The sequence below is a fragment of the Triplophysa rosa genome, linkage group LG4 (genome assembly GCF_024868665.1).
Source record: "Triplophysa rosa linkage group LG4, Trosa_1v2, whole genome shotgun sequence".
In the NCBI taxonomy this organism is placed as follows: domain Eukaryota; kingdom Metazoa; phylum Chordata; class Actinopteri; order Cypriniformes; family Nemacheilidae; genus Triplophysa; species Triplophysa rosa.
In genome coordinates, this window is record NC_079893.1 from 16,210,879 (window position 1) to 16,237,273 (window position 26,395).

The 26,395-nt window shown below is 39.1% G+C and overlaps 2 protein-coding genes across 5 annotated transcripts in view; one reads left to right on the forward strand and one right to left on the reverse strand.

The window, feature by feature from the left end:
• Positions 1–9,280, reverse strand: part of bora (bora aurora kinase A activator) — a 94,934-nt gene extending 85,654 nt beyond the window's left edge. For all 4 annotated transcript variants that reach the window (XM_057332872.1, XM_057332871.1, XM_057332870.1 and 1 more), the window contains exons 1-11: positions 9,186–9,280; positions 8,820–8,999; positions 8,629–8,735; positions 8,067–8,112; positions 7,913–7,994; positions 7,778–7,828; positions 7,625–7,681; positions 6,826–7,058; positions 6,556–6,709; positions 5,747–6,333; positions 5,284–5,424 (exon numbers count right to left, since the gene is read on the reverse strand). In XM_057332872.1, the coding sequence (XP_057188855.1) occupies positions 5,284–5,424; positions 5,747–6,333; positions 6,556–6,709; positions 6,826–7,058; positions 7,625–7,681; positions 7,778–7,828; positions 7,913–7,994; positions 8,067–8,112; positions 8,629–8,735; positions 8,820–8,972 (1,611 nt within the window). In that variant the 5' untranslated portion in view covers positions 8,973–8,999; positions 9,186–9,280. The remainder of the gene's footprint in view (positions 1–5,283; positions 5,425–5,746; positions 6,334–6,555; positions 6,710–6,825; positions 7,059–7,624; positions 7,682–7,777; positions 7,829–7,912; positions 7,995–8,066; positions 8,113–8,628; positions 8,736–8,819; positions 9,000–9,185) is intronic.
• Positions 9,281–11,994: 2,714 nt separating this feature from the next.
• On the forward strand, positions 11,995–12,709 carry mzt1 (mitotic spindle organizing protein 1). The gene is made up of 2 exons (XM_057332565.1): positions 11,995–12,288; positions 12,507–12,709. The coding sequence occupies exons 1-2, from the start codon at positions 12,237–12,239 to the stop codon at positions 12,692–12,694; spliced, it is 240 nt and encodes a 79-aa protein (XP_057188548.1). The 5' UTR covers positions 11,995–12,236; the 3' UTR covers positions 12,695–12,709.
• Positions 12,710–26,395: the final 13,686 nt, after the last annotated feature.

Genomic DNA, 26,395 nt, shown 5'->3' on the forward strand with positions numbered 1-26,395 from the left:
AAAAATATATACGTCAACATGACAGATACATTTTTAAATGTATGTTTTGATAAAATTCAATTTTTTTAATTAGTTACTTATTCGTATTATTGCTCATTTATTTTCTGTTAAGCCAGCTATTCAAGAATAAAAACTTTAATGCAGTGCATTTTCTCACTTATGGTAATAAGCCATGTTTTGTTGTAGATTTATATCTAGTTGTCTCTGGACTCTGTAAAGCTGAACAACACAGATTCTGTATTATAGAGAAATATTAAATAACAACATATATGCATATTAAGAACCCATTATGCACATTAAGTATAGTGTATACAAATAAATAAATATACATAAGCAGTTGCATTTACGTCACGACAAATGAATGCATTACAAACATAAGTATCTATTGTATAATGCTCGGGTGGCATATCAACATATGAAATACAGAACAACAAAAACCGGCAGCTCCTGTCCCAGTTCTCCCAAATAACAACAATGGGACAACAAGTGGCCGACTTCACGCGGCGCTGCGCAGACTGATCAGCGAATGACAACAAAGTACTGTGAGAGAGATTAGAAAGCACTGCTTGCTCTTTCCGGCGTGATGTCCTCAAGTCTGTCCCAAAATGCACTCCCATGTACCCTTGTGGACTCATGCCTAGTGCCCTATAGGTCTGCACTTCCTGACGTCACCAAGTGTGGACTCCGAGGAGGTCCACAAGACCGGAGTGTGTCATTTGGGACAGGGCCAAAGTTGTTCCTCAAGAGGGATCGAGACCGACTGAACGAGACAAAACTGCCGATGCAAGTCATATTTATCAACAGTCTGAATTGACGTAAATGTACCATATATATAGGAGGATAACGTTAGCATGTGATAGCGAAGGGAGCTAAATCAGTCACGGGCTAAATAGAACATTCAAAGCCAGTGTTAAACTTACTGTATATAAGTGCAGATGGACACTTGGAGTTTAGCTGTATGAATGTTAATACATTATGTGCGTGTTTGTTTTGCTAATGAACAGGGGTGAACACTGTGGTTAGTTTCGTTTTAAACGTCTCAAATCATTCGTGCTTAGGCTGAAAAATCTGTCACAGCAAACTAGCTCTCACGTTGTGTGTGTAACGTTATAACTTGTCAATGACAGCTAAAATCCATGTAATTCCGCTGAGATCTGCAGTGGATTCCATGGATTTTAGGTAAGCATACACGCACAATATAAGCGCATTAGGACGCGCTGTTTGCTGTGACTGATGTTTTTGTCTCCGGACGAATGATTTGAGACGTTTAAGAAGAAACTAAACGCTGAGGAATTCAGGAAATATCATTTAGCTAAACCATTGCTATGGCAGTACTACACGTGTGTTGTGTTGACACGCCGGACAGAAAGGGGGGTTCGCTGTAACTCATCAGTTAAAGAGACATGCACCAAAACACGTTGCTGTGAGCATAGCTGTTTTTGACGAGGCAAGAAGGGTTTTGTTTACACAGCCATTGAGTGTTTTTAAGCAAAATATGTTCCAGACATTTCATGAAGACCCTAATAAATCATACCAACTTGTTGAAAGTGCTCGTCTGAGGAGACCTTTAAAGCTTGATGTCGACTTGTCAAAGGTCATGTGATTTTTTGGCACTGTACCTTTAAGACGATGGCTGACTGTTCCAAGGACCGTGCGCAGGACAGATGTCATTCCCACCCGGTTCAGTGAGATTCTGTCACACTCCCGGCCATAATATATGTTATCTTGTCCTGCTTCCACACGGTTTCACAATTTAAGAGCACTTTCCACCATCGCGCCGAATCATTCTCGTTGCTTAATCGTTCCACTCCATGCCGATTCATGCCAGCCGGTACGTAAATGGTTTCATTTTCCACCGCAGGGCTGATAACGGAATTTTTTAGAACGCAAACACAAACGCGTCATGCGCTGCCTTGGTAAACACAAGAGACTGAGCTATAACGGCTCTGCGCGCATTCATTAGCACGATTCAAAATTCAGAGCTGAGAACAGTTTGTAATCATGTCGTGTCGAACCAGGCTCACGTGGAAACATAACTGTAACCGTTTCAGACTGTGCTTAGAATGATTCAGCGTGATGGTGGAAAAGCGCAATGTGTCCTGTTTTCGGCCGTAACATTCACGATTTGTTCTGAAGCCAATCTTTTAATATTATAGACTATTTTTGTACTTGTTCCCCGTTTAATAAAACATGAAAGAAACAGAATAAATATAAATGTTTCTCATATTGGCTGCTGCTGTCACTGAGGTGCTGCGTTTGTAAGTCCGCTATGATAAAGCGTCTGCTGCATTAGGCTAATTAATATACTGACGTTGTTTAAAGTCATAGGCCGTCACAAACAAACTCTACACATTTTTCTGTCGTTTCATCTATTAGTGCACAACATGACACTTTCAGTTGACTTATAAATGCACGGGAAGTTTCATCTGTACACACGCTTCAGATCTGAAGTAACGTTAGGCTGCTGTAGAGATCCACCTGCTGCTCTTTTACTGCACAGCCCCGCTACCACAGACCTCACGCTTCTCTTGTGCAATAGATGAACAAGTTTATTTGTATTTAGAGACCATTTTGCAGGAGTCCTGCCATTCTCCCACAGACCGCACACACAAGTGTCTTTCTGCCCACACCCATCAAATCTTGTTGCAAAACATTTACTAGCTCTTATTTTATTTATTATTGGTGTCATCGACTAGTTGACGTTGACGCGACTTTCATCACATAACAGTCGACCTCAAAAAATCTAATTAAGTCGTTCAACCCCTATTGTATATTATATTGTATTCATTGTAAATTAATGTAATAGAAATATGCATTAAAGCTAAATTTCTCAACTAATGTTGAGGAACATAATTATTTATCATAGTGTATCTTGGACTTTCAGAGCTTTAATTCCAAAGTTGTGGATAATGCACCACTTTCTAAAAAAATAACATTGAACACTTGAAAATAATTCCAAATTTATATTACATATTTAAATAGCATCATAAACTAGTGACGTTTTACTAGCCCCTAACAGAAATGTTGTGTGATAGAAGTCCAAGGTGTAACCGGTTACACTATTTGACATTTCAATTCAAAATCAAATTTGACAGGCATGAATGGACACCTGTGTAAACACATATAGCCTTAAAGGAAATGTTAAAGTTAATACTCATTTTTATAATGATGATGAATTATCAATGTATTCCTGGGGTCATATCATTTGACATACAGGTGCTGGTCATATAATTAGAATATCATCAAAAAGTTGATTTATTTCACTAATTCCATTAAAAAAGTGAAACTTGTATATTATATTCATTCATTACACACAGACTGATATATTTCAAATGTTTATTTCTTTTAATTTGATGATTATAACTGACAACTAATGAAAATCCCAAATTCAGTATCTCAGAAAATTAGAATATTACTTGAGACCAATACAAAGAAAGGATTTTTAGAAATCTTGGCCAACTGAAAAGTATGAACATGAAAAGTATGAGCATGTACAGCACTCAATACTTAGTTGGGGCTCCTTTTGCCTGAATTACTGCAGCAATGCGGCGTGGCATGGAGTGGATCAGTCTGTGGCACTGCTCAGGTGTTATGAGAGGCCAGGTTGCTCTGATAGTGGCCTTCAGCTCTTCTGCATTGTTGGGTCTGGCATATCGCATCTTCCTCTTCACAATACCCCATAGATTTTCTATGGGGTTAAGGTCAGGCGAGTTTGCTGGCCAATTAAGAACAGGGATACCATGGTCCTTAAACCAGGTACTGGTAGCTTTGGCACTGTGTGCAGGTGCCAAGTCCTGTTGGAAAATTAAATCTGCATCTCCATAAAGTTGGTCAGCAGCAGGAAGCATGAAGTGCTCTAAAACTTCCTGGTATACGGCTGCGTTGACCTTGGACCTCAGAAAACACAGTGGACCAACACCAGCAGATGACATGGCACCCCAAACCATCACTGACTGTGGAAACTTTACACTGGACCTCAAGCAACGTGGATTCTGTGCCTCTCTTCCTCCAGACTCTGGGACCCTGATTTCCAAAGGAAATGCAAAATTTACTTTCATCAGAGAACATAACTTTGGACCACTCAGCAGCAGTCCAGTCCTTTTTGTCTTTAGCCCAGGCGAGACGCTTCTGATGCTTCCTGCTGCTGACCAACTTTATGGAGATGCAGATTTCATTTTCCAACAGGACTTGGCACCTGCACACAGTGCCAAAGCTACCAGTACCTGGTTTAAGGACCATGGTATCCCTGTTCTTAATTGGCCAGCAAACTCGCCTGACCTTAACCCCATAGAAAATCTATGGGGTATTGTGAAGAGGAAGATGCGATATGCCAGACCCAACAATGCAGAAGAGCTGAAGGCCACTATCAGAGCAACCTGGGCTCTCATAACACCTGAGCAGTGCCACAGACTGATCGACTCCATGCCACGCCGCATTGCTGCAGTAATTCAGGCAAAAGGAGCCCCAACTAAGTATTGAGTGCTGTACATGCTCATACTTTTTATGTTCATACTTTTCAGCTGGCCAAGATTTCTAAAAATCCTTTCTTTGTATTGGTCTTAAGTAATATTCTAATTTTCTGAGATACTGAATTTCAGATTTTCATTAGTTGTCAGTTATAATCATCAAATTAAAAGAAATAAACATTTGAAATATATCAGTCTGTGTGTAATGAATGAATATAATATACAAGTTTCACTTTTTGAATGGAATTAGTGAAATAAATCAACTTTTTCATGATATTCTAATTATATGACCAGCACCTGTATATACCCAAGAATACCTGACCACACCCTAAAAATGTCAATTATATCACTTTTTAATGAGTTTCTAACCTTTGCATGCCGAAGTAAGTGCAGGGTTCTCCAACCCTGCTCCTGATGATTTAGAACAATGGTTTTCCTATTACTTTTATTTACTCTTAAACAGGATTTATGTAAGATTATGCCAAGGTAGCTGATATGGTGTTTTATTGAGAATTTCACCTTTTTTAAACTTTTTTTTTACAGTTACACTACATTGACATTTCTGCATAATTCCACAAATATTCTCTTAAATTAAATAAGCAGAATTTCAGTCTTGGTCCTCAGAAAAAATTATGTATGCAAGTTACTTGGAAATTAATTTTACAATATCAACCCTTTTAAATGTAAAAAAAAACTCCCACAGGGACACAAAAAGCACATCAAGTCATTGACCCTTAAACTGGACACAAAAAGCAACCAATAGCTAGTATTTAAAATATAACCAGTAGCTAGTATTTAAAATATAATTGTGAGTTACCTTTGGTTTAGTGTGTCTAGCGTAAAGTAGACCTTCTTCAGCTGTATGTGTGTCCAGCATTTCCTTACTCTGGTTGTCTGAACTGAGGGTGTCCATTAAGCTGGTGGTGCACACTGAGTGAGTGTTATAACCACTATCCACCTGCACAGAGAACATGAGGGACAGATTAGGTCTTACCTGACATGAGATAAATCCTTCGAATGAGCCAAAAAAAATTGTCATTCTTGATGCTTTTTGAGAAGGACTGAAACCATACGATATCCATATACTCAATATTAAAAAATGCTTGCTTAAATAAGTAAATGCACACAGAGGTTCAGTAAAGCAGCAGCTGTAACCACTCACTTGGCTTGTGGCACTTTTGTCAACAACACAAATACAATGCATGTATGTTTGAACAAGCTACTTCAATATCATTAAATAGAAGCTGGTATACTAGTCAACAGACAGTGCACATACTAACCTGCATGCTAACTTCATATGGTGTGATGCTCCCTTCTGCTAGCAAGGATACAAACATGTGTGTGCTCTCAGCATTAGGCACGCTGCCTGCCCTAGAACTGATCAGTCCAACTGGTGATGCAGTGTTCTCTTCAGGAACCCAACCACAGGATTCCTCTCTGCTGATAATATCCTCCTCATCTTCACTGCCAGTCTCAATTTTTGCGCCTAGGTCCTTTACCACCAGCACATCTTGAGCCATTTGCTCTGCAACAGCCATGGAGGCTTCACACTCACTCCCCACAGTTTGGAGTCCTTCTCTTTGACCACATTGCCCTGTTGAACTGGCATCTAGGTCCTTAGTGGGTGAAGGTTCATTGGGATGGACATTCCCTTTGTCCAGAAGGTTTGGGTGAAAGATAGGAGAAATAAGGGTAGGAGAGGCCCACATGCAGCCTCTGTTTATTGGTCGGGTCTGTAGGGGGGAGAAGCTGCGAATAGGAGAACAGCCTTCCACGTATGGGCTTTCTCCACACTGATTCATATTCACATCAGAGCTGCCCATAGGACCACTACCAGGGGACAGAAACGATAGCCTTTTTCTTTCACCTATAAAGGCAGAAAACAGTGTAGCTCTTCAGTATTTTTTTGCAGTTTAAATTACATTGTGATAGGTTGCACAACCAATGTTACAATTATTATTTTTTAAATAAGCCTTCATCAATCATTTAAAATTTTGCCTAAACATTTTGATATAGTACTATAAACTCATACCAAAAGACGCATTTCTCATGTGTCCGCTATTAATGAAACTGAACACAGTGCTCCTACCTGATATAGGTGTCGCAGAATGCTGAAGCATGATAGGCGATAGAACAGGCGACTTGAAAGCAGTCGATGATATCTCTTGAAACAAGGGACTAGCAACACTGCCCAGACTGTACGCTCGACCTTTGCTTTGAATAGGACTGGATGAAAACTGCCCCTAAGGATTATGGGTAGAAGCATAACAGCATTGAAGAAAAAAGGTGTGTACCGTTTCCCTTGATTTAATTTATCATCTACAAGCGATGCAATTTAAGTCTAGGATTTAGTACATACAGACAACGGAGTCGCCGCAGTTGAAATTCCAGTCTGAAGTGGGGAGACAATGACTGATGACATCATCTCTCGATTTTTGGAAAGTTCATTATGGGAATTTTTGTCTGGGCTGGAAGGGGTAGAGGACTCAGAGCCACTGTCATGGCCATCAAGAAACAACTTTCGCCGCAAAGAGGAGCTGCTAAGGCTTTCCTGCACCTGCTCAGTTAACTCCTCTGTCCTATAGTAATCACCTGAGAAAAGGAAAGAGAAAAATAAAATACATTTTTATTTCAATTCCAAGTGGAGGAAAGCCTGCCATCATATTCCACATTTAGATAATCTTGGGTAAGACTCCAAAGTTCTAGAATTATTATAATGCATTTACTTGGAGAATTTACTTTCATGTTAACAACCTATGTTTTTTGCCTCATCAAATAAAAATAAAAAAACATGCATACTGCTCTATCTGGATTTTTGTAGAACCATCTGGTCATGGATATGGTAGTTGATACAAAATATGTCAATATGCTTTTTTAACCAACAACCATTAAACACTTTAATGTATAAGGGAGGGGTGTATTTTAGGTGATGGTAACTGGTCATTATCTAATGTTTCTTATCATCTTTTTGCATTAGTTAATTTGCAATGGCTCTGTACTTCATTATATTTTAAGGCACAAATATCCAGTGGTGTCTCAGTTAGAGATCATAAACATTCAGCACAAAAAGTATCTTTAAGAGAGCAAAAAGTTCAAATGAACTTTTTGATGGAATTTTGCATATCAGACCATACATGATGTAAAAATCAAATAATTACCTAGAACTTTTTCAAGATTGAAGTCCACCGGTAGAGACAAGCCTGTTTGACAAATGACTACATACACAACAAGGAAAGAGTGCATTATAAATCTACATGAATGAAATTCCAAATTTATTCAAACTTTTTATTATGCAAAATTAGTGAACAAACCATTCATTTTCTTAGGAGAGTTCTCTTCTGTAACTGGTGGGGACAAAGAACCTGAAACCAGGTGAAATTAATATCTAAAAAAGCTTTGGTTGCAATTAGCTAGCATCAGTATTGTACATAAATATTTTAACTGACTTTTCTGATATGGCACCTTCACCGATTGTTTAGCAGCTAGGGGTCCCCATGGGGAAGGAACAATGGCACCTTTAGTAAAAAACTACAAAACATAAATTAAGCTGATCAAGTCGTTCTATTGCACAGATGATAATACAGGGAAAGCAAGTTCTACCTGGTCAATAGCATTCTGTCGTTTTTCCTCAATTTCAGCATCTGCTCTGTGGTGTTAAAGCAGAGTTGAGTTATATAAATGTGCAAGAATATAAATGTGCAAATTAGGCATGGCCGAATACCGGTTCAAGGTTTATCGCGGTTTGGATCCGTCACGGTTTTGAAAGCACTAAAAGTTTCTGTTATACCGTTCCAAAGGAATGAGCTGCTTTGTGCAGGAATCCATCAGGTTCTGTGCCATATTTTGTTTTTGGTTAAGTTGTTTGCTAATCTGCATTTAATTTATTCATGTATACGTGTATGGATGAATGCATGTAAAAGAAGACTAGAAAGGGATGCCATGCTTTCAAAATGTTTGGGAAGCACTGATTTAACCTGACATACTGTGACATCTATTGTGTTCAATGTTTTTTTACTCAGACATTAAAAAGAACAAAATTTAAAGCTTTTATAAGTTACCGTATCGTCAAAATATCATACCGGCCTATGCCTAGTGCAAATACATACCAATTGTCTGTAAAAAAAAAAAACCTACAGACAAACATACTAACAGCAAAACATACCTGGCTTGGCTCAGAAAAACAGCCTGGCGGTGAATATCCTCTGGGTCTATTTCCACTGGAAGTAAATTCGCCATTTCGTCAATGGACCATTTAAACTTAGCTGGTGTCTGGGACGAAAAATTGTGATGTAAAAGGAAATAAAGGTTCTCACATTTCTTATAAATATGAATCACATACAAGCTCATACGCACTGTTAATACGCTCCTGGAGCTCTTGAACACAGATGGGCTGGGCACCAGAGGTTCATGCAAGCGGTGATAATCGTTTGGGCTCTCAAAGGGGTTAAAAATAGCAGGTCTTCCCGGAGTATCTGGTGTTATGTGAAACTCTGCTACATCCCCCATCTTTAAAACGGTGTCAAGCCAGCCAGACTACAGTTCAATAAGAAAATTAGGCAAGAATCTTCAAAATATCAAAACCAGTGGTAAAAATGTTTGATCATATATCACCGTTTCTTAGTTAAGATTAAAAGGCTGTCCATCAGATTCTCTATCGCTGTTAGACTAAATTCCTAAAATGTCTTTAGATAAAACATATTAATGATCATAAATACTTACACCGGAACGACATTAAACAACCCCTAGAGTAAGTAGATTGGACCCAACGTCTGATTTAATTTTCGCTTAAAGGGTGCTGGCCAATCACAATTCCGTAGACAGTACAAAACAACCAATAGCCTACGTCGTGACGTCGTCGTCTTGTAAAGTTTATTGGCGGTGGACAAGCCCACTTTTGATGCATTACCGCCACCAACTGAACTGGAGTGACATTTTCGCCCGAATTCGAGACATGGGTATCTGCAGTTCGGAGAATTGGGCGTCCCGAAAGGTAGGGGAGTGCCGAAAAGTATTTTTAATTGGTCGCAAGAGCTGCCTGTTCCACGTCATCTTAAACGCTATTGGCCTACATCCAAAGCCACCTTTTCATGGTGGTGTTTTTGTGTCGAAGATGTTAATTATGAAACCAAGAATCAGTTGTTTTATAAATTTACTAGTGCTTATTTTAAAATTGGCCACGACGTATTCTGAGTTCCCACCGGGCTGTTAGCGTCGCCGAGAACAGCTTGATGTCAGCATATACAGCTAAAATTGGCCGCTCCCTCTTTCACTTTAGTGGTAAACATAGGATGTATTAATTTTGCTTACATTTCATAATGGACAATCGTTGGTCTGATGAATCTATACGTTACAAGACTAATCATTTTGACTGAGGTCAGAGTTTCATAACTACACACAGCCTATATGTATGCATTTAATACTTAAACGTCATGGAGCACTGCCTGTGTACTTTTGACTGAATTGTTTTTCCCTAATGCACAAACTTCTTATACTTTACAATAAAATATTGTGTTTTGTATCATATTTCATTTTATTAAAAATTAACATAATCACATCAGATTACCTAAACCAAATGAAAACGAAAAGAAGCAAGATATTGTTAATGTTGCGTTTTATTGTAAATGTAAAATGAAGGTAACTTACAGGGGGATTTCATATTGGAGTTGAACTATTTAGAAATAACAGAAATTTAAGGAACAGCTGATAAGTGTCACAATCAAAAGCGAATTACAATTATTAATTATTTAAAAGGTGGTACAAATGTCTCTAAAAAAAATAAAACAACTGCACTAGCGTTTTATAAATTCAAAATAATTTGCTTTCCTTACTGTCATGGTAGAATAGCAACAACATAGCTGTCATACAGTAAAAGTCATGTCTACCGTTTTAGTACAACTATGATTCAGCACATGTAAACAAAAAAATGCAGAAAGACTGAAATATTCATAAAACATAACGACAGCTGTTTCTAGATTGGTAAGAGCTGTTTAATTACCTTCTATAATTTATTAATTTAGCAAAAACGACGTATCTGATCATTTTTATTTAGTTTTTAAGGGCTTTATATTCACAAGTTTGCAAACTTTGCATTACACCTTACCGCGACCTTCTTCCTGCTTAAAATAAATGACGTATGTGTGTGGTTAACGCCGATTGATACAATTGCCAAGGAAGAGCACCTTTGACCAATGAGAAACATTTCGGCACGCCCATTACTGCGACCTGCAGATACCCTTGCCGAATTCGGACAATATGCCCGTCAGGTCTGTTTAGTTACGTTAACAGTCGTTCACCCCAACAACCTTACCCTACAACTTAATTATTAAACATTCGTTAGCCACTTTTCAATCTTTTATTTTATTTTACTGAGAATAAATTGCTTTATGATCTGATATGTGATGGGGGAAAAACGTCGACGGAAGGCAGATTCAAACATGCGACGATGTGAGTTAACATAAGCTTTAACTCCCACTTGCGACACTAGATGGACAACGTCATTTTTTACAACTTCTTTATTCCAATCAGAAACAAGTGAGCAGAGTTGGCGTAGCCTCTGCTTACAAGACGGGCTATTTGCAATCCGTCTAAATAGCCACTCCGTAAAAGATATTAGGAAAACCTTGCTTTGCCGGGGAACTGAATCAGAGAAGTCCCTTTCAAAATGATACATTAATGTTATTGTATTTTCTCCAAAGGTTTATTCCTGACTGCTTTAAATGGTTCCTTCTGTGATCACCAAACGGAATGTTTTTCTCATCTTTTTTTGGTATTGTGAGTATCTCTAGCATATTTGGGTATTTTCTGGCATAATTCCTGATTTCTTTGAAATATGAAATGTTATTCTAGGATATTCAGATGAGAGTGAAAAATGAGATGTTTTTTTATTCAACCTTATTTTGTTTCTTGCCCAAACAAATTAATTTTTTAAGCTGAAGCGTTTTCTTGAAGATTTAAAACTCTACATGTGTATGATTTCTGACCCTTCCAATAAGAGAGCTGTAAGAACTATGAATCTGTTCAAAAGGTACATTTACATTTCATTTGGCAGACGCTTTTATCCAAGCGATTTACAAGGAGAGCATAAACATTTTGTCAACACGCTAGGAGGATTAAAGCTGGAGTAAGCAAAGGAGAGAATGAACAAGGTGCATTTTTTTACAGACAGACAGAGTTATTGGTTAGTCAAATAAATGCGGAACAGGTATGTTGAGCTGTTTTTTGAAAGTTGTGAAGGATGCTGCAGTTCGGATGGAGGCTATAGTTCATTCCACCAAAGGGGAACCGAATAGGTAATATTGTATTTCTCCCTGGCATATATGTTGTCTTTTTGTAATACTTGTATAATAAAAAAAATCACCACATGAGATACTAGATGCCGAACAAATACTCGATCAAATAGGAAATGATAAGGATTTCATTGTATTTCTGAGGGAAACTGAGTTAATAAATAGAATTTAACGTTTTTTTAGGTTCCGGTAGATGCTACGGTACACACTCCAGTATAGTAGGTGGCGGTAATGCACATTAACGTTGGATGCAACCCGCCAAGAAGAACAAAAAGAAAACGAAGAAGAAACGAAGTTCAACAACAACGACTAGCGCTAAACGTCAGTGCAACCTCTATAAATTAAAGTGTGTACATATCTCGTCAAATTATGAGGAACATTGGAATTTAAAATAACGGATGTGTCGACGTCGCCTGGTTGGAAAATATAATTTTGAATTTGGCTTTTAGCAATTAATTTAGTCCAGCTTTAGCACAGTAGCATCATGGCTAGTCCTGCGAGTACAAATATGAATGCTGTCCGCGAGACTATGGATGGTAAGATTAATACGGTTCGATATGTATCGGTATCAGTAGATAATCTAGTGTTTTACTCTGTTTATTGACATTTAATGCATTTAAATAATTTAGCCTACTGACGTTTTGATTATTGCATACACTTGCTTCATTGTATCATTTTAAACACACTGTAGCTTAAACTGCATTTTAAATTATACGTTAATAAGAATCAGTGTCACTGTGCCTTACATTTTTAGTGCTCCTGGAAATGTCAAGGCTTCTGAATACAGGATTAGACATGGAGTCTTTAGCCATATGTGTGCGCCTCTGCGAACAGGGGATCAATCCGGAGGCCCTGTCATCAGTTATTAAGGAACTTAAAAGAGCTTCTGAATCTTTAAAGGTAAGCAATACACTAGAATTACCAGAGGATGGTATAATTTAGTGATGCACCGGAATGAAAATTCTGGGCTGAAACCAATACTGAAACTTCAGGATGCACTTGGACGAAATCGAAATTTATTAAAAAACGTTTTAAATAAGATTTTGTATAATTGTATTAATTAAACACACTAAAACCACAAAATTAAAGATAATATTTTTATAACAATACTTAATACATTATTTCTCCTTGGTCATTGTAACAATCAAATATAACTCTTTTACTAATCATCTAAACATTCTAGTTCTAGAATTATATGCATAACTGTAGTCAAGTTATTGTCAAACTCAGAAGCTCTTGCTAATACAAGAAGTATATATTATATTGTGCACAATAATTTTTGCATTGTGTACTTAATATCTTAGAAGAGCTTTTAGTTTGATCCCATTTATAAAGACAGATACAGCTATACGATTATTTCCAAAAACAGTCGAGCTCCTGGAGCATGCATTGGGTGGAACTAAAGCACGAGCACACATTACATCATCACATTATCCCAACAAAACGCAGACACGTGACTCAGTTTCACTTACCGCGTGCGGTTCATGTCCGGACCGGCACTGGGACGGCTTCATCTATCAGTTTCAAACAATCGTTATTCAAAAAATCGGTTTATATAACATTCAGCACAGAAAAAATGCTGTGAACAAACAAACACAGCTGAACTTCCGTAACCCGAATGAAGCACATTGATGGGCATGCTCTTTCTCTCGCTCTCGTTGGTTGACGTGTGGGCGTACTTGTCCTGGAGAATTGTCCAATAAGGGACAAAGAACTAGTGATGGCGAGATGAAGCCTCATGAAGCATTGAAGCTTTTCAGCCAAGTGGTTCACAAAAGGGTTCATTTCTCGAGGCTTCATTTGCTCACAATACCATCTGGTGGCCAAAGAGTGTAAAACAGGCAGATATATTACAGATGTGCCTGATGTGGTCTGTGATACACTGTATTTTGCGCCAGGTAAGGCTTAGAAATAACGATTGATTAAAAAAAATCAATTTCCACATAGACTCATCTATTTATATGAATATAATGTGTATTTTCTGGTGGTATATAATATAATTATTGTATTTACATTTATGCATTTGGCAGACGCTTTTATCCAAAGCGACTTACATTGCATTATCCTATACATTTATACATAGGTATGTGCAATCCCCTGGGATCGAACCCACAACCTTGCGTTGTTAACGCAATGCTCTTACCACTGAGCTACAGGAAAGTTGTATAACATAAATGTGGCTTGAAATAAATGTGTGTAAATCAATTATTTGGTCATAATAGGCAGAAGGGGCAATATTATTATTGTAAAACTGGAAAGTATCTGGGTTTAGCTGGGCAGAGGGCAGTGAATGTGCTTGTGGTACTTGGCTGTCAAAATGTCGCAGCAAGATTCAAACTGCTTACTGAACCTCTCGGGCGGAAGCGACGCTTCAGACGTCATCTATGACGTCATTGGTCTAAAGCGATACAAGCCTCTATACGCGCTTCACTGAAAGCTTCCAGGATTTCTCGACACATGCTCCGAAGCCTCGGCTCAGAACATAACATCACTACAAAGAACCATTGTTACAAAACTTGAATTCATGTTTGAAAAAAACGTTCCCAAACCTGTACGAACCTTGGCGGAGTGTTTCGAGCACAGAAATACTACGTCATACGTCCAACTCATTTTTTGACAAGTTGACCATGTTAAGCATGAGAAGCCAGCACTTTTAACAGTGTAAAGAAGCCAGAATGCATACCCCCTTTAATGAAAACAGCAGGCAAAACACAGAGGGTCAGTGAGTCTATTCATGTTAACAGGCTTAAAATGAGCTTCACTGATATCAGCATCAGCTGGGCCCGGATGACAGTCCACATATGCTACATCATCAGTTACTGACAGATCTTTCGGCGCAGTCTGCTGGTTTTGAGCTTTTCTTGTTATATTTATTCGTTTTAATAACATCCTTTGATAACAACTGATATCAGCATCAGCTGGGCCCGGATGACAGTCCACATATGCTACATCATCAGTTACTGACAGATCTTTCGGCGCAGTCTGCTGGTTTTGAGCTTTTCTTGTTATATTTATTCGTTTTAATAACATCCTTTGATAACATCTAGAGTGAGCACGAGCACTGAAGGGGGGAAGTGCACCAAAAATTTCAGCCTATTTTTTCAGCAGCTGAAATTTCGGTAGTATATCACTAGTATAATTTCAGATTTTCTTTTTGATTGAATGTTTTTACCAACACTAATTTAAAGGGATTTAAAACTAATTTTACTCCACCCAAAAATGAAAATTATTTCATTTATTCACCCCCAAGTTGTCTAAATTTTTTTTGTTCTGTTTTGTGATGTGAGGAATTAATTTATCCTCATTTTTGAACTGTCACCTTTGGCATAAAATGCTTCAAATATAGTTAAAGTTAACATATTTTAGTAACAGATATACCAATCTCTGTGTAAAAATAAACTTATGATGCTGGCATATTCCTCATGTCATTTTTTACCTCCTCTAATATGGCTCCAGTGTGAATGGACATTTTAATTATACATAATGATCATTAGGGCTGGGCATCAATTCGGATGTTCTGGATTCTATTCGATTCTTGATTCAGTTCAATGCATGCATACAGATAAAATCAAGTACAAAAAAAGAACAGTAAACATCAGATTACAATGGTGAATAAAAATAAATGAAAAGCCACAAACGTGCAGTGTTTCTGCTAGGATTTTGTGTAACTGTGGCATTTGGTGATGTCACACGCTAATTACGTAATCGTCAGTCATAGTTTTTGAGTTGCAACTTCAGACCTGTTTTGCTTATACTCTCAGAACATTCTGTATTTTAATACAGTTTGTTGCCCAAAAAAGCCGTTCTCATTTACATATTTTCTGTTTCTGTTGTCAGTTATGATTCTGTTTCAGTCATAAGCTCTATTCGAATGGTAATACGCCTATTTCACAAAATGGCGACAGAGACCGGAAGTAGGGGAAAACTTTTTCCGGCCGCACTGCTGCCATAGCCATTCATTCAGCTTGTTTTCTCACAGGCATTCATTTTATTTACCAAAAACAAAAGTAGCATATGTTGTCCGATTTATTCATGGTTTACTGGGAGATGTAAAAATAGGGAAAACAAACTTTACAAAAACATTGTTTTTTGAGTGATTTATTTATTATCAAGGTCTGATATATGTTAGACAAATCAGCATAAAGGGAGCGCTACATGCCTAACTTCTTCTGGTCTCCGCAACTGTTCTGTGTAGTGAACGGAGCTAGAGCATTGACCGGAAAGGGTTTACCCTACTTCCGGTTTGTACACGTCACGCTGTGAAATAGGTCTATCGTTTCTCATAAGGATGTCTGTAAAAATAAATCTGCATGGCATATATAAAATAGTAGTTTTGCAATGGCTCTTTTACAAAAATGAATGAACTAAAACTGGAAAAATGGCTATTTGGTTAAAAAAGTTTCCCAACCCCTGGCGTAGATGCATCACGCGAGCACACACAAACATATACACACACCCAAGTTCACTTAAGTTCTAGCTAACTCGACCGATAGATCAGGATCGCTGCTTCACTACACAGAGAGCGAGATGATAAGAAAAGAAAGAAGACAAGAAAAACATGAAAACATCAGATATTGGCATTTTAAAATATTGATTTGATTCCATTCTAATAATTACAGACGTGCTCAAATTTGTTGGTAACCCTCCACAAAAAACGAAGACTGCACAATTTTCTCTGAAATAACTTGAAACTGACTAAAGTAATTTGCATCCACCATCATTTATTCCATATTTAATAGAAATCAGACTTTGCTTTTGATTTTTTTATTCAACATAATATTTTAAATAATAAAACAAATGAAAATGTCATGGACAAAAATGATGGGACCCCTAACCTAATATTTTGTTGCACAGCCTTTAGAGGCAATCACTGCAAGCAAACGTTTTCTGTAGCTCTCAATGAGACTTCTGCATTTGTTAACAGGTAGTTTGGCCCACTCTTCCTGAGCAAACTGCTCCAGCTGTCTCAGGTTTGATGGGTGCCTTCTCCAGACTGCAAGTTTACGCTCTTTCCATAGATGTTCGATAGGATTCAGATCAGCACTTGTAGAAGGCAACTTCAGAATAGTCCAATGTTTTGTTCTTATCCATTCTTGGGTGATTTTAGCTGTGTGTTTTGGGTCATTATCCTGTTGGAGGACCCCATGACCTGCGACTGAGACAGAGCTTTCTGACACTGGGCAGTATGTTTTGCTCCAGAATGCCTTGATAGTCTTGTGATTTCATTGTGCCCTGCACAGATTCAAGGCACCCTGTGCCAGATGCAGCAAAGCAGCCCCAAAACATAACCGAGCCTCCTCCATGTTTCACTGTAGGTATGGTGTTCACTTCTTTGACAGCTTGATTTTTTTCGTCTGTGAATATAGAGCTGATGTGACTTGCCAAAAAGCTCCAGTTTTGACTCATCTGTCCAAAGGACATTCTCCCAGAAGGATTGCGGCTTGTCAATATGAATTTTAGCAAATTTCAGTCTGGCTTTTTTATGTTTTTCTTTCAAAAGTGGAGTCCTCCTGGGTCTTCTTCCATGCTCAAAAAGCGACGGATGGTGCGATCAGAAACTGATGTGCATTCACCTTGGAGTTCAGCTTGTATCTCTTTGGCAGTTATCCTTGGTTCTTTTTCTACCATTCGCATTATCCTTCTGTTCAATCTGGGGTCAATTTTCCTCTTGCGACCACGCCCAGGGAGGTTGGCTACAATTCCATGGACCATAAACTTCTTAATAATATTTGTAACTGTTGTCACAGGAACATTGAGGTGCTTAAAGATGGTCTTGTAGCCTTTACCTTTACCATGCTTGTCTATTATTTAGGGATGTAACGATTCACTCAGCTCACGATGCGATGCGATTCACGATTCTGATCTCACGATGCGATTTATTCACGATTTACTCACAATTTATTTTTACAAAATGAGTTGAAAAATTAAAAATGAACAACTTCCCTTGCATTATTTCTTAAATGCTTCACGTTTCTTTGTATAGTAAAATTGTTTTATTTCAAATAACAAAAAGTAAACTGCAATTTTAAAACAAATTAATAATAGAAAAGGTCTCTTTAATATAAACAAACTAATACTGTCTCACTTCAACCGATTTGAAGCGTCACACATTATAATCGATTTTCAACCGGCTCACGGTGAATCGTTACATCCCTACTATTATTTTCTTTCTGAGCTCCTCAGACAACTCTATCCTTTGCTTTCTCTGGTCCATGTTCAGTGTGGTGCGCACAATGATACCAAACAGCACAGTGACTACTTATCTCCATTTAAATAGGCTGAATTACGGTGGCCTACTAGTGCACATGACAACGAAATTTAAAAAGCAAATATAAGTTCACAACACAACGCAATCGAGCCACAACACAACGCAATCGAGCCACAACACAACGCAATCGAGCCACAACACAACGCAATCGAGCCACAACACAACGCAATCGAGCCACAACACAACGCAATCGAGCCACAACGCAATCGAGCCACAACGCAATCGAGTCACAACACAACGCAATCGAGTCACAACACAACGGAATCGAGTCACAACACAACGGAATCGAGTCACAACACAACGGAATCGAGTCACAACACAACGGAATCGAGTCACAACACAACGGAATAGAGCCACAACACAACGGAATAGAGCCACAACACAACGGAATAGAGCCACAACACAACGGAATAGAGCCACAACACAACGGAATAGAGCCACAACACAACGGAAATGCTCCCGACCACTAGGGGGCACTTTCGGCATGATAAATTAGGTCATGCCGGGTAGGAGGTGCGCGTTTTGCTGGGGGTTGTTTTAGTGGTTTTGGTAGCCTGTTTTGCTTGTGTAAAGCATTTAAAAGGAAAGTGTGCTCTACTGTGGAAAAACTGAATGTCAATGGCAAACAATCTCATATGAACAAATTTGCACAGCGCTTTTGAATGCTTGATTTTGATTGGCTAGTCATGACATTCTAATGTATGTTATGGCCCTTTCACCAGACTTGGCAGTTGGACAGAGTTGCTGCGTTGCTGCTGTCTCTCATAGTGAAAATGTCTCTGGGCGGACGTTCAAGGTCACTAACCAGCCTGAAGTTGATGTATATTAATTTTTGCGGTAATGACTAATACTAATGACGCTCATTTTAGGCACAGTTTACTATGACATTTTGCGCGTATAGTGTATTTTAACTTGCAAATCAACCCACTCTGTATTCTTTATTTAAATCTCTGTATTTGTCTTCTTTTTGTTAGGTCATATAACTTCGGGAATTCCATTATTAAAACTATGTTCTCCGTGTTTTGAGCTCACTAAAATGTTGATAGGTTAAAGCCAGCGTGGATGCCGTTCACAAAAAGAGCGCTTGCGAAGAGTCGTGCCAGTGGAAGGATTTTGGGCACCGCTTGCGCACCACCTCCGTGCCGCCAACGAAACCCTCGCGTTTTGCAGCTTACCGCATGTCTCCCACTGGAAATGAGCTATAGACATTCACGACTGCCGCTCAAAACTAATAACAGAGGATAATCCCGGTGCTTCGAATCACATTTACACAAACATCATATATACTGTAAATACACCATAAGATTATATTTGCATTGCATTGTCGCCTATTTGCATTGACATTCTGCCTTAACAACCAGCATATGAGTTAACCTCCGCTGCTTCAATATAGCTAGCCTACATAATTTGGATTGAAAGAATGAATTCCAAAACCTCCACCGACATATCGTAGACTCGTAGAGTTTTTTTTTAACTGTGCATATGTGTTTAAATGATTTTAAATGCTAGAAACTGTATTGTGAGCTATACATTGGTCGTATTTACAATAGGCTAAGCGTGTAAATGAAATGATTTCTTTAACGTTGAAATTAAAGAATTAAATGAAAATATGTTTTTCATGCTTTGCTTCTATTGTGTGTATATGAATTGAAATAATCAAGACTTTAAATGACTACGGCCAAAAACGATTTAATCAAAAATTAAACGATGAGCATTGAAAGGAAAATATTTAGTTTTTTTATTTTATTGTATTACTTATTTTCTTTGGTAAATGCAGAACAACAAACAGCAATGATGTGCATTAAAAACAAATTCCTTGATTACACCATCTTTAGCTAAATATTGTCAAACGGAATACGGAAATAAATGGCTGTGTCCACATTTATTTATGATTGTATGCATTATTTAACCTTTGGTTAAATAATTTATATTTACCATGCCATTTATATTTGCCTTAATTTATATTTACCATGGCCACCTGCCACTGACATTATGAATGCACTTGAAACGATGAGGAACAAGACAGGAAAAATTTGAGAAAATCTGACAAAATACAACTGAATAAGCTATTATTGGGATATTATTATATAGATGTTTTTAAATGACAAACACGGCTGTTTTCAAGGAAAATACACGTTTTATTATTTACAAATGCAAATTATTTACAAAAAACACACAGCAGCAGGTGCAATTACAACGAAACGTTTTCCTTCATGAAAAAGGATAGCCATCTTAAGCTAAATATTGTCAATCGAAAATAAAAGCTATAGTTTACGCTGTGTGTGTGTGCGTGTGTGTGTGTGTGTGTGTGTGTGTGTAAGGGTACAGAAGAACATACAGTCTTGTTTTAAACATGGCTAAGCAATCAAATTTCGATCCAGCGATCAAAACACGTTGTATTTTTTATTATTATTTTGATTAAAGTACTTTTCAACTTTAAAGGTCTTTGCACATACAGTCCGAAATTGTCGTATGCGTTTTTTCGTATTTGGCTCTTGTTTGTACTGTGTCTCTGAATGGTTAAAAAAGGCCACTCAAAATGCTTGACGGATGCGAAAAACGCAGAAAATCGAACCTGGTCCGAATTTTTTTATGACGGACGAAAATATCGGAGGCAGTGTGTAAATGTGATTGACACAACGTGAGGTCGTATTTATTTTTTAACGCGCGGAAATTTCGGACGCAAATTTCGGACTCAATGTGCAATGGGCTTAAGTCTGCATTTAGATCCAGACAATGCCACAGTCTCCTATCTCAGTTTCAGTGAGCAAGCTCTGGACTTAAGTCTGCGTTCATTTTTTTACTGTTACGAATAATTGATTACTCTATTAAATATTGTTTTCATTACCAATTTATTTAACCTTTATTATGCATGCATAACCTCTAAAACAATTAACGCATAACCAAGTGTAAATCAACGTGAGCATTGCGGTTTTATGACTAACGAAACAGGAATATAATGCAAGCTTGCTCATCTATATCAGTAAATAGATCAATAGATTTGTTGGTTTAGCAGAAAGTCCAGTCATCAGTAGTTTAATGTGTTAATGTGTATAGTGGTCTTAAGCAGTCGTGTGCTGTTTTCTGACTAGAATCCACTCCAGTTGAAAGAAAAAGTCTTAGAATGTTTGTCCTCGGCTTTAATAATCAACGTGAAAATCCTTAATGCTCTCCCGGATCTCTCTCCCGCTGCTGTCTGCACTGAACCAAGCACGGAAGTGCCGAATGTGCCCATAAAAATATAGAACAATAATAAGAACTTTGGTGCCCCCTAGTGGTCGGGAGCATTTCCGTTGTGTTGTGGCTTTATTCCGTTGTGTTGTGGCTTTATTCCGTTGTGTTGTGACTCGATTCCGTTGTGTTGTGGCTTTATTCCGTTGTGTTGTAGCTTGATTGCGTTGTGTTGTAAACTTATATTTGCTTTTTAAATTTCGTTGTCATGTGCACTAGTAGGCCACCGTACTGAATGACTGATTACAAGATTGGATACATGTGTGATACTAATTAAAGAAACAAATTAGTTTGAAATATCACTATAATCCAATTATGTATTATCTTTTCTAAGGGGTACCAACAAATGTGTCCAGGCCATTTTAGAATATCTTTGTAGAATAAGCAATAATTAATCTCTTTCCACAGCTTCTTTGCTTATTCTATGACATACAAAAGGCATGCAAGTATACATGATACAATAGCTTTTAATTTCATCACTCTTCAGGAGGAATGAAGCATTATTTCAATGAGCTGTATCATTTAGTATCAATTCTATCTGTATCATCTATCATTTGGGTTTTTTCCGATACCGGTGCCACATCGATACTTTTAAAACTGTGCCGGTGCCTAAATCGATACTTTTAAAAAAGAGCCACAAAACACCAGTGGATGGCATTAAAGAACAAAATGTTCAATTAAAAATATTTATTAAGTAATTAAAATACACAAATTCAAAATTAAAGTTAATGTGAAATGTACACTAACATTGCTAGGCACTAACATTGCTAGAAAGATGTTATAGTGTTTACTGTACCCTCCAGCTACAACTAAATGCTCGCCATAGTTGTATTAAATATGCGCAGAAAATGCGTTGAATATATCAACAGATTAAGTCCATTTACAGAGACATTATATGTGCATTATTTTAAAAATAGACAGTATGTATAATTAATAAGTATAATTATATGCCTATACATGCAGTCAGAGTAAAAAGTTTGACAGACTGCATGTCTAGAAATCAGACTGACAGATGCTAAAAGGGTTTAGCACTTTCACTGCTGTGTCTCGATTGTCTTTCTTGTCAAAAGCGTTACAGTGTTGAGAACGAGCTCCATGGCACGCGCTTCATTGATTTTAAACGCGCGCAACAGTTTTATTGTGATCGCTTGAATTACAGACAATATGCGTTTCAAATGAATGTTAGTTTCACTTTAAAACTTGCCTTATGCGGCGGTTGAAGTTAAAGATTGAACTCGCCGAGATGGAGGGAGAGAGGGAGACGAGAGCGCGCATTAAAACTGTCTTTCACTATGGTGAATCCACGGGTCATGCACGTTCCGATCCGTCGTGGGGCGTGCAATCCGTGCGGATCACAGATCATTCGTGAACCGTTTAACAGTTGTATAAGATGTGTTGGATTTGTATTATCTGAGGTTTCCAACTTTCATTCACGTTAATGAGGGCAAATGTCTCAATCGACTGCTAAGGGTACAATCACACAGAACGCGCTTTTCATGTTCGAAAACGTGAGGCGCGCCGCGCTGCTCTTTTGGTGACTCTTTGAAAAGAGCGCACAGCGTTTTTTTTTGTATGTTGCTAGGTAACCCGAAACAGCCACAAGTTTCTCCTCCATGTCTTCAGGCGTTCCGAGCATTGCGACAAGGGAAGCCCCGCCTCTCCACTCATCCGATTGGACAATGGAAAAAAGCGCACATGACGTCAAGCGCTTTTCTGCTCAGAGTTGAGTTTTTTTCAACTTCTGGTGCTCAGAGCGCTCCGCCTAAAACGCGAGGCGCGGCAGAAACGCGAGGTGCCCGGCGCGCATAAGCAGCGCGTCTCACAGCAAAAGACGTGTTCTGTCTGATCAGACCCTAACCCTGGATTTCCACTGCACGCGTGTGCGGCACGTTACGGCTCCGATGCGGTTACCGGAACTCTCCGTGCCGCTTCGCTAAATATAGGCACCTAGTCTATTTTTGACGGACGCCGCCTCCAAACCGCACGGCATACAAAAGAAAAGTCACAAAATCATGTCAATTTCAATATAAACACCCTGTGCAAAAAGGAGAAGGCCTGGAGTTTGATTGCTGGAGTGGAAAGTGAGTAGGCCTACTATAACATCCCGTTACCAGTGAGTTTTTGTGCATCTTGAAAACCCATTAAAATGCTCAGTGACCTTGCATTTACACAGGACCTGTGGTGTATTATCTGCTATAGTAAGATATAACTACATAAGGTGTACATTAGGTGTAGTTTTTGTAATGTAAATAAAGGATTTCATAGAAATTCATAAAAGATAACATAACTTCACTTGATTATTACCCAGTTGCCCAGTGTAAATGCTGTTCAAATACAGTGTATTGTTGGGAAGGTGGTTGGACTTGCAGTCTCTAGATTTTATTATGCATATGTGAATGGCTGGCAGTGACATGACCTCTTTTCCAAGGAATTGATAGCTAAGAATCACACCAAAGTTCCCAAACAAAAGCATTTTTTATTTATCATTTTTCCCCAAAACACCTTTTCACCAACACAAGTACTTGTCTTTCAGACCATAATCACTTATCAGCGATATAAAATAAATAAAAAACTTGCTTACAAATGCTGATGTACAATTGCTTTCACTCTGCAATAAGCTTTGTAGTTATGCTTTTGGATCACACCATCTTATCCTGCCAAGGCACACTGCCTTCAGGAGAGTTAAAGAAGGTGCAGAAGACCTCCCTTACATTACAGGCCTCTGTTGATGCCTTGTTTACTCCCATGTGTCTCACTGGTGCCATGTGTCTCCCCAGCTGCTCTGCCTCGTCTAGCAACCTCTGGTTTTCGCTAGGGGCAAGCAGGGAATTGTGAAAGTTTATTTTTTACTTATTTAAAGTGCCTTTTATTTGTGCCAATTGGTACTTTTGATGATTGTTTTTTGTTTTAAGTTGAATGGTTGTTTCATATATTTGTTCGAAAACCAAATATGAACCTTTGCTGTTTTTGAAAGCCGAAAGGTGATTTTGTGTTTATTATTAAAAATAAAGACAAAAATGAAGATGTTTGTCCAACCATTTTGTATTTCTTCAGTTTATGGTCAGTGTTTTTTATCAATGACATTATGCTTTTACCTCAATCCAACTGCCAGTCTCTGATTGGGTTCTATAGCAGCTCTGTAATTTGTCGACTGTGTGGTCAGTTCAGGGCCAATGAGGGACAGAAGTTCATCCATTTGCTCTGCGTTCATTCTGAAATACTGATGATGGCGTTGGCTGTCCTTAGTTCAGCTACAAGATGTCACGGTCCTGCATTCTTGTTTCTGAATTTCTAGTCATGTGGCGGGATCGGGACGGAGCCCTTAGGTTTTATGTGAGAAAGCCATGAGTTGTTTATGTTTTTACATCTCATGTGCTTTCTCGTGTAAATTATCCTTCATTTGTCTTCCCTGTATAATGCCCTCATGTTTCATTGTCCTGTGCTCGTTGATTGTATGTATGTGCGTGTGTGTGATTGTTTGATGCCTCGCCATAGTCTCGTTTCATACCTTGTCTTGCTTTGTCTTGCCCGTGTTAGTTAGTTTGAGTTTTTGATTATTTTTAGTTCTCGTTTCTGCCCCATTGTGGGAAGTTTTTGTTTATCTTTTTATAGTCTTCTGTTATAGTGTTGTTTCCCCCCATCGAGGGTTTTTTGGTTTGTTAATTTGTTAATAAAGTATTTTGTTAACCCCGTCGCTGCCACTGCCTGCGTTTGGGTTCTTCAGCCACGCTAGTCGTGACAGAATCAACGAGCCATAAGAAGACCCAGCAGGCAGCATGGACGCTGTTCGTTCCCGCCAGGCTCGTCTCCTCTACGGCATTCGCCAGGGAACCGGAGACGTAGATGACTATGCGGGCCGGTTCCTCGAAGTTGCAGAGGAGACGGTGTTCGGAGAGGAGGAGTTGGTGACGCTCTTGAACGCTGGTCTCAGGGAGCCACTCTCGCATGCGGAGATGAGGTCGCTGAGACCGCTGGACTTTGATGCGATATGGCTGTATGCCGTTGATCGATTGGAGTCCAGGGTCTCAGTTCAACCCACCCACTCATCTCTGCTGGTCGCGATCCCTGAGGGCCGTCTCCTGAAGATCGGGGTTGTGGGCGTCGCCACACCGTCCTCTCCACCACCAGCGAGCCTCGTGGCAAACGGGGGAGGCGTGACTCTTGGGGGGTCCTCGTCAGAGGCCTCCAACCCCATGCCAGCCGTGCCTTTCACCTCCTTCCTTCACCTCCTTCCTCCACCACCAGACGGGTGGCTCGGCTGAAGAAGCGGCAACGGAGGGGGGCGCGAGATCCAGCCCAGCCGGTGCAGCAGCCGGCATCCCAGCCGGTGCAGCAGCCGCCGGCGTCCAGTCCGGTGCAGCAACCGGCGTCAAGTCCGGTGTCCAGTCTGGGATCCTGCCCGATGTCCAGTTATGTGCCCAGCCCCGTGCAGCTGGGGTCAAGTCCAGGCTCCAGTCCGGGGTCACCCCAACCCCATGGTCTTGTTTTCTTGTATGCCCCTTGTCATGTTCACCATGTTTGTCTGGTTCCTGTCTTTGTCCCAGTCTGTCATGTCTTGTTTGTCAACCCCTTGGTGAACACCTGGGGGTGTTCATTAAGGGGGGGCTCTGTCACGGTCCTGCATTCTTGTTTCTGAATTTCTAGTCATGTGGCAGGATCGGGACGGAGCCCTTAGGTTTTATGTGAGAAAGCCATGAGTTATTTATGTTTTTACATCTCATGTGCTTTCTCGTGTCTTGTCATTGGCCCCGCCCCTCTCGTTTCCACTATTGCTTCCCTGCCGTGTCTAATGTTTCCCACCTGCCCTCGTCAACTATCCTTCATTTGTCTTCCCTGTATAATGCCCTCATGTTTCATTGTCCTGTGCTCGTTGATTGTATGTATGTGCGTGTGTGTGATTGTTTGATGCCTCGCCGTAGTCTCGTTTCATACCTTGTCTTGCTTTGTCTTGCCCGTGTTAGTTAGTTTGAGTTTTTGATTATTTTTAGTTCTCGTTTCTGCCCCATTGTGGGAAGTTTTTGTTTATCTTTTTATAGTCTTCTGTTATAGTGTTGTTTCCCCCCATCGAGGGTTTTTTGGTTTGTTAATTTGTTAATAAAGTATTTTGTTAACCCCGTCGCTGCCACTGCCTGCGTTTGGGTTCT

Coding starts and splice junctions, on each gene's coding strand:
- mzt1 (XM_057332565.1), top strand. CDS start 12,237: ATGGCTAGTCCTGCGAGTACAAATATGAATGCTGTCCGCGAGACTATG. Junction 12,289..12,506: donor TGTCCGCGAGACTATGGATG/GTAAGATTAATA, acceptor TTACATTTTTAG/TGCTCCTGGAAATGTCAAGG.